Source organism: Hypanus sabinus, chromosome 4, assembly GCF_030144855.1.
Source record: "Hypanus sabinus isolate sHypSab1 chromosome 4, sHypSab1.hap1, whole genome shotgun sequence".
Taxonomy (NCBI): Eukaryota; Metazoa; Chordata; class Chondrichthyes; order Myliobatiformes; family Dasyatidae; genus Hypanus; species Hypanus sabinus.
In genome coordinates, this window is record NC_082709.1 from 20,963,177 (window position 1) to 20,978,249 (window position 15,073).

General features: G+C 40.6%; 1 protein-coding gene across 8 annotated transcripts in view; it reads right to left on the minus strand.

The window, feature by feature from the left end:
* Window positions 1-15,073, minus strand: part of fmnl2a (formin-like 2a) — a 227,651-nt gene that overhangs the window by 45,182 nt on the left and 167,396 nt on the right. For all 8 annotated transcript variants that reach the window (XR_009511576.1, XM_059966539.1, XM_059966541.1 and 5 more), the window contains exons 7-9: window positions 6,660-6,768; window positions 5,153-5,229; window positions 2,929-3,022 (exon numbers count right to left, since the gene is read on the minus strand). Coding sequence is in view for 7 of the 8 variants with exons in the window: in XM_059966539.1 (XP_059822522.1) it covers window positions 2,929-3,022; window positions 5,153-5,229; window positions 6,660-6,768 (280 nt within the window). In the remaining variant the exon portion in view is untranslated. The remainder of the gene's footprint in view (window positions 1-2,928; window positions 3,023-5,152; window positions 5,230-6,659; window positions 6,769-15,073) is intronic.

Consider the following 15,073-nt stretch of genomic DNA (forward strand, 5'->3'; position numbering starts at 1 on the left):
AGGGGCCAAAATTTCGAGGTCATAAATTCGTTGCAATTCTCACGGGGGGCAGTGAACCTCTGGGACTCCCTAGCCTAGTGTTGGATAGGGTCGCTCCGCGGAGGCACGTACAACAGAAGTGCCAGCATTTTTGAATGATCAGGGAAGTGAAGGCGACGTGAAACGGGCAGAGAAACGAAGTTGAGAGCTGGGGCACATCAGCCACCATATTTAACAGCAACGTAGGTTTGAGGGGCTCGGGCAACCCATTTCTACTCCTACCCCAACTCCGATCTTCTGGCACTTCTCTGCTACTAAAAATATCATAACATGGAATGTAAAATTCTGATGGATAAAACTTCGATGGAAAAAAAATCAATTGTACCCACTATACTCCAACAACTGAAACTCCTTTTTACAGGTTTTTATACCAGCAGAAGGTACAGAAGCCTGAAGACACACACTCAACAATTCAGGAACAACTTCTTCCCCTCTACTGTCAATTTTTCAAAGGAGATTGAACCCATGAACACTACCTCACCACTTCTTTATAATTAGTTATTTTTACATCACTTGTTTAATTTAACTATTTGATATATACACATACTTAACATAATTCAGAATTTTCTTATTATTATGTATGGCATTGTACTGCTGCCGCAAAGATAATAAATTTCACGACATATGTCTGATATTTAACCTGATTCTGAGGTAATAAACAAACTGAGGTCCCTTTTCTCTCTTTAATGACTGACACTGATTCCTTGTGTGTTGTGTCGTTTGACATAGGCGATCAAGGGCTTTCCTTGACCACGATTGTTCTTGGCAAATTTTTCTTCAGAAGTGGTATGCCATTGCCTTCTTCTGGGCAGTGACTTTACAAGAAGATTAACCCCAGTCATTATCAATACTCTGGTTGCGTAACCAGGACTTGTGATACGCACCATCTGCTCATTGGACCGTCCACCACCTGCTCCCATGGCTTCTTGTGACCCTGATCGGGGGCTGAGCAGGTATTACACTTTGGCCAAGGGTGACCTGCAGGCTAGCAGAGGGAAGGAGCACCTTAAACCTCTGTTGAAAGGGACTTGTCTCCACCCCAGCATCTTAGTACCATCCAAGTTTTTAAAAAAAGTCTTTGGTTTCAGACAATCTGAGCGGTCAACAAAAAGCAAAACAGCTGGAGCTTCCAAGTTTCCATTGCACATTTCTTACTATACGACTTCAACTGATCCAATCACAATATCCTCTGGCCAAAGTAGAGAAAGTTCTGCTACATTTATGTCCTTTTTCCCAAGAGGAAACATGGAAAAGCTAAGTTGAAGATTTTTGTGTTCTAAAGCAGGGGTAGTTATCATCAAAGGGATCAGGCTGGGCAGAAACCCAAGACATTTTGAATGCACATCAAGCTCCACTGCAGGATTCAGTGTCCAGTTAGCGTGACTGGATGTCCTGAGAATGCGCTACAGGTGCAGATTATACATTGCAGCAGACTAACACTGAATGTCTCTAAGCACCTGACGGACAAGTGATCCCCAAAGCATAAAGAGTTGAAAACTATTACAAGTTTACAGAGCAGAGGGCAAATTGTACCTAGTAGATTAAAAGAGAAAGCAATTTATACTTCAAAGGGTTTACTGTTAAATGGCAGCATTTTTGAAAATAACGTCAACTTTTCACAAGTGCTTTCCCACCATAACTAACGGCTTTTATATTTTCTGGCACATTCTTATCTTTATTAATGCACTAGACAAGTGAAAAAGAAACAGGCTGTGTTGACTAAACTTCAAGCTCACTTTGCTGTCCAAGAAAAAGTGCAAATAAAGTTCCTGTAATGGTAAGGAAGGAATCTTGTAAATAAAAATTCAAATCATTCCCATATTGAGTTTAGGAATAAGGACGTTATGTTGCGTTTGTAGAAGCAGTTGCTTAGGCTGGACTTGGATATTGGGTACCGTTTCAGTCCCTCTTTTTAGAGGAAAGACACCGTCAAACTGGAAAGATTTACACAGATGCCCCCGGTGGAAAGCATTCTAAATGGCTTCATCACTGTCTGGTCTGGGTGGTTTGGGGGAGCAGGGGTGGAAATGGGTACTGCACAGGATCAAAATAACCTACAGAGAGTTATAAGTTTAGTCAGCTCCATCATGGGCACCGGCTTCCATCGTATCCAAGACTCTTTCAAGGAGTGATCCATCATTAAGGACCCCCATCACCCAAGCCATGCCTTGTTCTCATTGCTACCATCAGGAAAAAGGTACGGGAGCCTGAAAGCACACACTCAACGATCCAGGAATAGCCTCTTCCTCTCTGCCGTCCGATTTTTAAAAGGATATTGAACAACCTCACTACTTTATGTTTCTGTTTTTGCAATAGTTATTTAGTTTAACTATTCAATATGTACATACTTACAGTAATTCATGTTATTTCCTATTATTATGGATTGTACTGCTGCCGGTAAGTCATCAATTTTCGTGACATATGCCAGTGATACTAAACCTGATTCTGGTTCTGGACTAGAGGGCCTGAATTATAGTTGTCTGCACTGGATTTTTATTCCCTGGACTGCAGGAGAATGAGGGGGTGACCACACAGAAGTGTATAAACTCATGAGGGGGTATGGATAAGATGGATGGTCACAAATCTTTTCCCCTGGCTTGGGGGAGCTCAAAACCAGAGAGCAGAGATACAAGATAAGAGGGGGGAAATTTAAAGAGTGTCCTGAGAAGTAATGCCCTTACACAATGATAATGAGTACCTGGAATGAGCTGGCAGAAGAGGCATTTGAAGACATGAAGGGGAGAAGCTTGAAAGGTAACAGGAAAACAACATGTAAATGGTAAATTGTAGGGAGGATGCCATGATCAGCCTAGGCCGGGTAGGCCAAAGAGCCTGTTTCTGTGCTCTATTACTCTATGACACGTGGCTTTGGCAAGAAAGGAATCATACCTCCTTGAAATTATCGAATGCTAATAAGATTATTTCATGTCCTCCTCTGACAAGACAAACCGCTGCCAACAGCTCCAAGACCAGTGCCTTTGTTCTGCAAAGACAGTAAACAAGAACATTAACAGCCCAAAGGGTACACAAAATACTGGTTACACGAGTTCTTTTGTACTGGACATACACACAGGAAACTTTCATCCGTAGGTAACAATGGTGTTTCATTTTGGGATTACATTTCCCCTATATTTAACAAAAATATTTTTTAAAAAGACACTAGAGGTAGATATACCACATTCCTAAAAGCAAGATGCTTTAATGGCTTTTTTCAATTACTCCATCGAGTGTTAAAGAATCACCCTAGCAAAGTGATGTCATGACTACAGTTTACCTCACAGTGAACATAAGACATCTTCCCCAAAAATTTCAAATGCACACTATTAACAGCTTCTCAGACACTTGCTTCCTTCTGGTGCTCAGGAGATGGCTGAATGTTATTTTGTTGGATGGTGCTTTGCCTAACACCATCTCCCAACACAAACAACTGAATGAACATTTCAGCCCTTCTGAGAAATACAGCATTCCACTTCAGCTCTGAGTTCTGAGATTGTACCACAGATAGGGCAGGCAGTGCTTGACAGAGTAGATTGGTCAGGGGTTCCCAACCTTTTTTATGTCATGGACCAATAACATTAAGCAAGGGGTCCATGGACCCCAGGTTGGATCTCCTGGGACAGGTGAACAATCCTACATGTTCACTCCTGCCTCACATCCAGCACTTTCACTGGCTCCTCTGACATGGGACAGAGGCTTGCAATGCCATTCACATCTTCCTTCCCATTTTGAGTGGCCATGTGCCAGGGATTCCCTGTATTGTTTCAAGGCAGCTTTGAGCACACCTTTGGCTCTTTCCCCCTTTCCACCTGGCAATATTTTTCACGTGGCAGAGCTTCCATTTCCAGGAAGCTGATGACAGACATGCTAACAACTTGAGCTGCTCAACAGCAAGTGCAACTACGGCCTGAGCGCTTGGGATGCTGGTTTGGCAGAGCACACTGATATTAGTTTGCTTATCGTAACCGCTGCCTGGTATAAGAAACATCTGAGGCCTCGATCTTCAATTACCCTTTTCTTCGTTGGTTACAGATTGTGCTGGTGCATTGAAAGCAATGGTAAGAGATGGTGCCCGAGTATGGGAATAGATTTTCCAGGTTCTTGTAATGGACTCCTATTGTCCAAGGGCAGTCGTATACAATGGGGCCGGGTTTGAAGTCTATCACCCTTTCTTGTTCATTTGCTGCTAATATACTTTTGAAACAATTTTAAGTCTTTCTTGGATTTTTGATCTGTTTCAGAAACACTCTAATATCTCTTATTCTGGAAATACTCTCACAGTCCAAGAAGTGCAAGTTCTGTACTGCAGCCCCTTTATTGAAACTTACAGGAACCATCAGGGGTAACTGCTTCAACCAGGACATCTTGCTAGGGATCCCGACTAAGAGAGGAGACAAGACCAGGGAGACCAGCACAAGACATTGCAGAAGAGAGACTAAGTAGTGTGAGGTTGACATGCTTTTCTCTGGGGTAGGAAAAGACTATCTCCCTTCAGATTCTTCCCAGTAGGCTCTCCACAGCTTCAGTCCCAAACCTAACACCCATCTTCAGAAGTGGAAGCATAGAGTCCAGGAGTACAGACTATGTGATGAAATCTGTGTTTGAACAGTCATTTTTATTTACTTATTGAGAGAATGTGGAGTAGGCCCTTCCAAGTCCTCAACCCACGCTAACCAGCAATCCTCCAGTTTAATCCTAGCCACAGGGCAATTTACAATGCCCAATTAACCTACCAACTGGTACAACTTTGGACTGTGGGACAAAACTGGAGCACCCAGAGGAAACCCACATGGTCACTGGGAGAACTTACAAACTCCTAACAGGCAGTGACGGGAACTTAGTTGCTAAGCCTGAAGATGTTCTGTTGATTAAGACAAAAGCAGCATCAAATTATGATTATCAATAATTAAGACCAAAATTGTGCATTAAAAATCAAACAACATCTATGCCCCATTTGGGATCTATTTTCATTCTCTTGCCATAACAATTTTCAGAGTATAACTCGAAAATCCTACAAATCTGAAACAATTTATTTCTTCAGTATTTGCAGTAGGTACTGTAATTTTAAATCAGTAGAGGGTCATAGCACATTTTTCAAATGGAAAGGATAGCTTACCTCGGATTCTTATTGTTCAGACTCAGTGCAATTTCATTTACAGCATGTGGGTGTGACATGACCATATTAAAGCCATACTGCAATAAAAGATAACACATCTTACAGCACATGAAGAAAAGAGAGCTAAACTACTTCTCTATCAGTCAAGAACAAAATTAATTTGAACTGGTACAAATGATTTTCTCTAATTATTAGAGCTTGACAAGAGTGCACGACAATATTAACACAAAATTCCAGAGGAACTCAGCAAAACAGTAAACATCTATGGACTGGAATAAAGAGTTAACATCTCCTGTCCATAGATGGCTGCCCGACCTGCTGAATTCCTTCAGCATTTTAAGTGTCCTTCTCTGGCCTTCCAGCATCTGTACAACCTCTTGTGTTTATGCATAAAAATATTCTTATACCCAACTCCAATGTACATATGTGGTCTTGGTAAGGTGAGATTTTACAAGGGGGTTATGCATCCTGTCAAAGAATGGCACTACTACAATACCAAAACTGAATTCTGTAAGCCAAGTTGGTCTCTGTTGTAAGGCTCAGGGTTTGATCCAATAGATAGCAATAGGAAATTAACAACTTACAAACTGACAAACAACTGTTTGCTGAAAGAGTGGGCTGCAAATGCACGGGAAGTATACAAGAAAAATGAGTGGTAGTCAAAACCTGTAGGTACGTAATCTGACAACAAACCACAAGTTCTCACATCATTGCATACTTGTTACATTAACTTATTAAATAAATTCACATTAGGACTTTCCGTAAGACTTAGAGTCAAAAAGTTTCTGCTTTTTCCCACATAATGAAATTATTTAATCTAAAAAGATTACTGACTCAAATTATTTCCTGCAAAAGGATTATTGCAGACTATTTTTGATTTACTAACATGGAGCACTTTTGGAAAGATGGAAAGCTTCCTGTATTCCATGGTCAAATGCAAGACAAGGCCAGCGATCACTATTCCAATGCTGGATGCACCCAATAATGGACAGCTTTTATAGGGCTGAACAAAAACGTCACCATAATTTGGTGAGCATTATGATTGAACAGAGGAGAAGAAATCAGTCTGCATATGCCCAATTCCTTGAAGCAATTCAAGGGCAAGACAAAATAATCAATAAGATCCAAACTGGGGAAGGCTGGGCAGAGTTCAGCTTCGTCTGAACATAATAAATAGGAATCACTTCCTATCACTTCTTTTTGCCCTTATATCTGCAAAAAACACAACGATTTACAGTTACTGAAATCTCTAAACATGTCATTTGGTATAACATGTCTGGAGATCCTTAGTGAGCCTTAGTACACGTTACTAACAGAAACAAGACTTGGTTTTATGAAAGGTTCAGAATGAATTGATAGCTGGAACAAAGTCATTATTTTAACGCATTGAAGCAGAAGCTTTACTTCACAGCCAACAGTGACAATGGTTCATTCAAATCCTTCCTCACAGCGGGGAAGAGTACAAAAGGCTGGAATATAGAAACAGAAAAGCATTTATTCTGTGTACCTGGTAGTTCATAATTGCACGCAGGCACATGATACAGACGTGTACATCGTCCTTTTTGCTCACTAATCTAGAATTCTTCAGTGTCCTTCTGCTTGGCAAAGTATTAAACCTATAGGTAGATGATAGAGAAAGTACAGAACATCAATACACATAATTCAAAACCAAGTAAGAAAAGCATTAGAATTCTAAATTAAAAAGCACTGTATTCTTAAGTCAAGAAAGCTTGAAAAATGTACTCAGGAATCAGACAAAAAGTGGCTTTTTTTTTAAAAGTCCCCAGATAAAATTCCTCAGCAAGTAAAAAGGTGGATAAGTCACTGCTGGGAGGGGTGCCAGGCTGCTAAGGGATGGAAGGGAGGAGATTGATGGGGTCCTAACATAATATTAAAGACTGGGTAAATTACGGGTTTTTAAAATTTTTATATTTATATAAAATCTCTCTAATATATATTTAATTAAATTAGTAGTGCAAAGGGAGAAAAACAATGTAGTGAGTTATTGTTCATAAACGTGCATTCAGAAATCTGATGGCTGAGGGAAAGACGCTGGGTATGTGCCTTCAAGCTTCTCCTTGATGACAGTAATGAGAAGAGGTTTTCAGGTAATTATGTCATTACGGATCTAACAGCCCAACGTCACTGGTAGGGAAATTATTCAGAAAGTCCTGAGGGATAGATTTAATCTACACTTAAAAAGACAAGGCCTGACCAGGACTGTTCCTCCTTCAATGATTACTATCTATCAGGCAGAACAGATTAAGCCCTTCAAGATGAAAAACCGGCCCATTCCCCAACTTCACTCACTTCTCCCAAACCTGCATCTTGACTAAACTTCATTCAATTTCCATTTGTTTGATAAAAAATCTACATTAAAAAATAATGTGGACTTTCGCTACTACCTTTAAGAAATGAGCTGTGTACCAAGTGAGGTTAATAACCATTCAAATCAACTTTGCATGAAAACAAATATACCACTCAATAAATACTTAGAACTACAACACAAGATTTGTCCTTTCAAAAGTATCATCCTATTCGAGACCTTAATGATAACAAGCACTAGAGTTTACAAATAAGCACTTCAGAAACATAATTACAGTTTACATGAAACAAACTACAGGATTACCAATTTATGCACAGCAAGTTTCTATTAATAACAGTGAGATAATAATCAGGTAATTGTTACTTTATGTTGCTTGAGTGATAAATATCCACCAGGAAACTTGGGAGAACTACTCTGTTCTTCATGTACAACATTGCCCACCTGATCTGCTGATAAAGCCTCACGTTTCAATCCAGCAGGCTTGAAATTTCCAAACTTTGGTAGTTCTGGTGGGCAACCCAGACTGCTCCAGGGAGAGGCAGTTGCAAAGGAAGTAAAATGGAAAAATTGTGCAGTGGTAGATTGTTAAACATTCACTATGCAGGGACAGAATTGAACTGAAGATAATAATTGATATGTAAAATAGGAAGAGTATATAAGAGTGTGATTCGAGCTGCTGGCATACGTGGAAGAAGATTTGCAATAAAGTTTGGGGACTAAAGAGTCTGCCTGAGATATTTTAATCAGGTCTGTGGAATGGGACTAGAACCTACAGAGCCAAGTTTAATCTGGAGGTAATAAAATGGTCACATTCTTTACACTGACAACTTGTGTGCAATATTTCAAACTTCACGCATGGCTGTAATTGCTCACACAACAATTCCTTTTTAAATTATGGAAGTAGATTTGGGGTTGCTCCACACTCTAATCGGTGCAAAAGCAGTGGTAAAGCATTCTAGACAAATGACTGCACAGTGAAATAAATCAAATGAACTTCAATTCACGGTGGAATTTCCAGGCTCACTTTATGCTGCAGATCTTAAATCTAAGAAAGCAAAATACAGAGTTATGAGAAATGAGTTATCTACACTGACTTGGGAAAATACAATAAGAGTTATGATAATAAACAACATGTAAAGAGTTAGTTTACTGTTATCAATACATAAATATTCCTCTGAAGATACAAATGCCAATAATGGAAAAGTGGACCAACTACAGCTAAGTTAAAAAAAAATCAGATCAAAGTAAAAGAAAACTCTTAATCCTTTTATCAAATCAGGAAGAAAAAGGGGAGGGTGAACAGTGAGCGATTGCTGTACACATTAGTATGAACAAAATCGGTAAAACAAGGAGCAAGGTCTGAGAATGAGAATAGGGAGAGAGGTTAACAAGTTAGGAAGCAGAAACAGGACCTCAAGGGTAATGTTTGCAGATTACTCCCAGTCCTACGTACTAGCAAGTTCAGAAAAAGGAAGGATAGGCCTGATGAATTTGCAGCTGAGGAGCTGATGTAGGGGTCAAGGATTCAGGTTCTAGAACCAGTAGGATCACTTCCGGGTGGAGAGGGTGGGGGAAGGAGAGAGCTCAGAGGGATAGATGCCACTTGAACCAGAGAGGGACTAATATCCTTGAAGGGAAATGTGTCACTTCTTCACGAGAAGATTTAAACTAGGTTGGAATGGGATTTCAATACAGATAACATGAGCTGATGCATTTTGTAAAGTCAAACCAGTGTAGGGCTTACAGTAAGACACTGGGTAATGTAATAAAACGGAGGGATTAGGAGTACAGTGTTTAATGAGTGAGTACAGTGTGAAATCGACATCTCAGAAGATTGTTAAAAAAGAAATTTATCATATCACAAAACACACAAAGTGCTGGAGGAACTCAGCAGGTCGGACAGCATCTCTGGAAATGAATAAACAGCCTACCTTTCAGGCCAAGACCATTTTTCAAGACTCTCAAGAATGGTCTCGGCCTGAAAGGTCGACTGTTTATTAATTTCCCTAGATGGTACCTGACCTGCTGAGTTCCTCCAGCATTTTGCATATGTTGCTTTGGATTTCCAGCATCTGCAGACTGTTGTGTTTATCACACTGGCCTTCATCAGTCAGGGTGTGGAGTTTAAGATTTTGGGCATTATGTTGAGTGGCATAAGTCATTGGTGATGCCACATGAAGAGTACTGTGCATAGAATTGGTTTACCCCATTATAGGAAAGATGAGGTTAAAACTGGAAAGAGTGCAGAAAAGATCTACCAGGATGTGACCATGACCACAGGGCTTGCTTAATCGTTCTATGACTCCAATGGAACAGACAAAAGTGGGACCGGCAGATGTGGTGTTTCTCAGACATGTAGAAAGCCATTCAAGGAGTTATTAAACAAAATTAGAGATTGTAACAGGGTGGAATGTACTGGCATGAACTGAATGTTGGTTAAGGAAGTTTGAAAGACTGTGACCAATGAGGTGCTACAAGGGTCAGAGCTGAATCCCAGACTGTTCCCAAATTATTTCACTGATTTGGATGAAGAGATCAATTGTAACATTTCCAAGTGAGTTGCTGTTATGCTGTTTGGTACTAGCATAAGTTACAAGAAGGATGCAGTGGGTCTTCAAGGGAATTTAGGAAGTCCAGAGGTTCCCAACCTAGAGTCCACGGACCCCTTGGTTAATGGTAGGGGTCAACAGCATAAAAACTGTTTGGAAATACCTGATCTAGGAGCGTGGATACGGCTGATGTATTTTTTTTGCAACAGAGTATATGGGGTTAGGGAATTAAAAGTATCATTCACAATGGTATTAATCAAAGGCAAAGCAGAAACAAGAATGGGAAGCTAGAGGATTGGGAAGCTTTTTAAAAAAAAAACAACAGAAGGTAACTAAAAAAGCAATAAGGAGACAAAAGATGAAATCTGAAGGTAAGCTAGCCAATAATATAAAAGATGATCCCAAAAGGTTTTGCACACACAATGCTGGAGGAACTCAACAGGCCAGGTAGCATCTATGGAAAAGAGGAAAAAGTCAATGCTTAGGGCTGAGACTCTTCATCAGTGCTGATGAAGGATCTTGGCCCAAAACACTAACTGTTTATTCTTTTCCACAGATGCTGCCTGGCCTGTTCTGTTCCTCCAGAATTCTGTGTGTATTACTTTGATTTCCAGCATCTGCAGATGTTCTCTTCTTTGCAATACCAGAAATTTTTTTTAGATATATAAAGAATAAAAGAAATGTAAGCAAGGATATCAGACAACTGGAAAATTGGTGCTGGAGAGGTAGTAACGGGGGGTCGACAACTGGCCTATAATTTCCTATATATTGCCTATCTCACTTCTTAACCAGTGCAGTAATATTTTCAGTTCTCCAGTCCTCTGGAGCTATTCCAGAATCCTGTGATTCTTGAAAGGTCACTACTTATGCCTTCACAATCTCTACAACTTCCACTTTCAGAACCCTGAGATGTAGTCTATGTGGTCCAGGTGACTTATCTACATTCAGAACTTTCAGCTTCCCAAACAACTTCTCCTTAGTAATAGCAACAGTACCCACTTCTGTCCCTAACACTCTTGAATTTCTGAACTAGTGCTGGTGTCTTCTACAGTGAAGACTGACAGAAAGTACTTAAGTTTGTCCAGCATTTCCTCAGATATTCACTCTCTTTTCTCTTTTATTCTTTATATTTCTGAAAAAAAAACTTTTGGTATCATCTTTTATATTATTGGCTAGCTTAGCTTCCTATTTCATCTTTTCTCTCCCCATTGCTCTTTTTGTTTCCTTCTACTAGTTTTGAAGCTTCCGAATCCTCTAACTTCCCACTATTTTCTGCAATATTATATGCCTCTTCTTTGCTTTGATGCTGCTTTTGGCTTCTCTTGCCAACCACTGTTGCTTCATCTTCCCTTCAGAATACTACTACTTCTTTGGGATGTATCTATCCTGCACCTTCCTCCAGAAACATCAGCCATTGCTGTTCCACTGGTGTCCCTTTCCAATCAACTTTGGCCAGCTTTCTCTCTCACGCCTCTGTAATTTCTTTTACTCTACTCTAATATTGATACACCTGATTTTAGCTTTCCCTCTCAAACAGCAGGTTCACTGCCTCCAGAGAGTTCCTTTACCTTAAGCTCCTTAATCAAATCTGGTTCATTACAGAATATCAATCTAAAAAACCCATTCTGTTGACATTTGACAAATCCCTTCTCTTGGGATCCAGCACCAACCTGATTTTCCCAAACTACCTGCATATTGAAATCTCCCATGACAATCATATCTTTACCCTTTTTTTTGTTTCAGGGCACGTAATAAAATAGACTGAAGTCAGCATGGTTTCCATCAGCAGGGGAATTCTTGCTTGGCAAATCTGTTGCAATTCTTTGAGGAAGTAACGTGCAAGATTGACAAAGGAGAATCAGTGGACATTATACACTTGGATTTTCAAAAGCCCTTTAGCAAAGTGCTCCACATGAGGACATTAAACAAGAGCCCAGGGTACTACAGGCAAGATACTAGCATGGAGAGAAGACTGGCTGATTAGCAACAGGCAAAAACTGGGAATAAATAGGGCCTCTTCTGGTTGGCTGTGGTGTCTAGTGGTTATCTACAGGGGTCAGTGTTGGGTCTGATTCTTTTCACATTATATGTCAATGATTTAGATGACAGAATTGATGGATTTGTGGCCAAGTTTGCAAATGATACAATGATAGGTGGAAGGGCACTTGAGTTGTTGAGAACAGTTTGGGGCCTCTTACCCAAGATAGGATGAGCTGGCATTGGAGAGAGTCCGGAGGAGATTCACAATAATGATTCTGGATGAAAGAGTCAATGATGAGGAGCATTGATGGCTCTGGGCCTGTACTCCCTGGTGTTTAGAAGGATCTCATTGAAACCTATTGAATTTGAAAGACCGAAACAGAGAGATTGTTTCGTATAGTGCAGGAGTCTAGGACCAGAGGGCACAGCCTCAGAATAGAAGAACATCCTCTTAGAACAGAGATGAAGAGGAATTTCTTTAACCAGAGGATGGTGAATCTGTGGAATTCATTATGACAGACAGCTGTGGAGGCCAAGTCACTGGGTATATTTAAAGCAAAGATTGATAGGTTCTTAATTAATGAGGATGTCAAAGGCTACAGGGTTGAAGGCAGGAGAATAGGGCTGAGGGGGATAATAAATCAGCCATGATGGAATGGTGGCGCAGACTCAATGGGCTGAATGGCCTAATTCTGCCCCTAGGTCTTATGGTCTAAGTAGCGTTTAACACAACTTTCCACCGCTGCCTGGAAGCGGTTTGTACATTCTCCTCGTGACCACTTGGTTTCCTCCAGGTGCTCCAGTTTCCTCCCATATTCCAAAGCCATACAGACTGGTAGGTTAACTGGTTGCTGTGAATTGTGCCAGGATTAAATCAGAAAATTGCTGGGGTAGGGGTGCTGCTCGAAGGGCTAGAGGGCCTATACCACGTTGTATCTCTAAAAATAAAATAAATACACAGAGCACTGACTCCAGAAGCTAAAAAAAAAGTAATTTGTAATACACATTTCTCATACACTGAGAAGGAGAAACACAGTCGCGTGCTGTGTTATGTGTACTTTAGGAGAGCTTTTTGAGGCAGGCTGTTCAATGCAGGAAACAGACATGCAATGACTTATCCAGAAAGACAGCCAAAGCAGCCTGAAAACACTCCTGTGGTTTACTGGCGTGATCCTACAATGAGTCAATACATTCTGGCACGCTCCTGTTCTTAAACCCCAATCTGCCTCAAATCACTGCTGTCATTTTCCAACATTCGCCTTTTCCAGTAGTTGTGCACTACTAGAATGATCTCGACAGCCACTGCTTTAACAAGTTGTCTGTGGTAAGAGGCACAATCTCAGTCATGATTTGACACAGATACTTGCTACCAGATGTTTCACAAATTTGATTTGCTCAGTATGCAGGACAGTTTAATGGATTATTACAGTCACCGATAAATTGACTGCTCTGAAACTCAGAAATCTAGCTCCCCTTACTCAGTTATAGTGTTACACACACCAAATGTAACCTGCACTCCGAGCAATTCAATAAACAAATTGACAAGAGTAAAATTGGAGGCCTAGACATCATATCATGTAGCAGTACGCTTCAAAGCACTGTATACAATACTGTGCAAAAGTCTTGGGTACACATACTGTACATAGCTTGGGAGCCTAAGACTTTTGCACAGTACTGTAGTGATTTTATGTCTTACACTGTACTGGCTGCCACAAAACAAAATTCATGACATCTGTGAGTGATGATAAACCTGATTCTGATATGGGTCTCCACTGTGGACTGAGAGTAGGAAGGCACAGAGGGAGGGGAATCATGGATGGGAAAAGGGGGAGAATGGAAGGGAGCAGGAAGCACCAGAGAGACCGTTTGTGTAATGATCAATAAGCCAATTGTTTGGAATCGAATGATCTGACCTGATGTCTCAAGGCTGGTTTTGCCCGCACCCACCCATCCGCCTCTTCACACCTTGCATTTTCCCGTATCTACAGCCCTCATAATTTTGTATACCTCTATCAAATCTCCCCTCAATCCTCTGCACTCCAAGCAATAAAGTCCTAACCTATTCAATCTTTCCTTATAACTCAGGTTCTCCAGACTTGGCAACATCCTTGTAAATTTTCTCTGTACTTTCAAAGTTATTTACATCTTTCCTGCAAGTAGGTGACCAAAACTGCACATCATACTCCAAATTAGGCCTCACCAATGTTTCGTATAGCTTCAGAATAACACCCCATCTCCTGTACTCAATACTTCGATTTATGAAGCCAACGTGCCAAAAGTTCCATTACAATGTTATCAGTCTGTGATGCCACTTTAACTGAATTATGGACCTGCATTCTACCACACTCCTCAGTGCTCTTCCACCTTTCACTGTCTAAGACCTATTGTGGTTAGTTAACCCTACCAAAGTGCAACACTTCACACTTGTCTGCATTAAATTCCATCTGCCATTTTCAGCCCAATTTTCTGTTCCAGTTTTTTCCCAGCCCACTGTCTATGCCACCTGCCTCTGACCTCTCTGGTGGCATTCCACCATTGCCATTTCCAACTTCCTTCACCCCCCGCCAGATTACAAACTCGCTCTCGTTTCACGTTGACAAATGCAGTATTGTACAAAAATCTTAGGCACCCTAGCTACCGATTTGTGCCTCAGAATTTTACACAGTACCGTAATTCAATTTCAACTGAAACGCAACAGAAACTCAATCATTAAAATCATTAACTTCACCACTGAATTTCCTCCAAGGTGATGTATAGGTTTGATTCACTAACTCATGAAGGAGCTCAGTCATGAGTCAACATCGGCTGTAAGGCACGTCTGGACAGCATTTCTGTGATTTTGGATGAAGCAGGAGTGTGCCCTGGATCAGCCCCTTATCCCCACAGAATTTGGTGGTTGTTTAAACAATCATCGCTTGTGAATAGCCTCTGCTTGACCTATGATCCTTAAAGAAAGAATCTGGCATCCTTGCCTTCCTAAACTGTCTGAGCTTATATTTTTAGGATCAGGATGTGGATTTTAAACCACGTCTTTAAAATAAATTAAGGGAATTACTCAAAGTGACG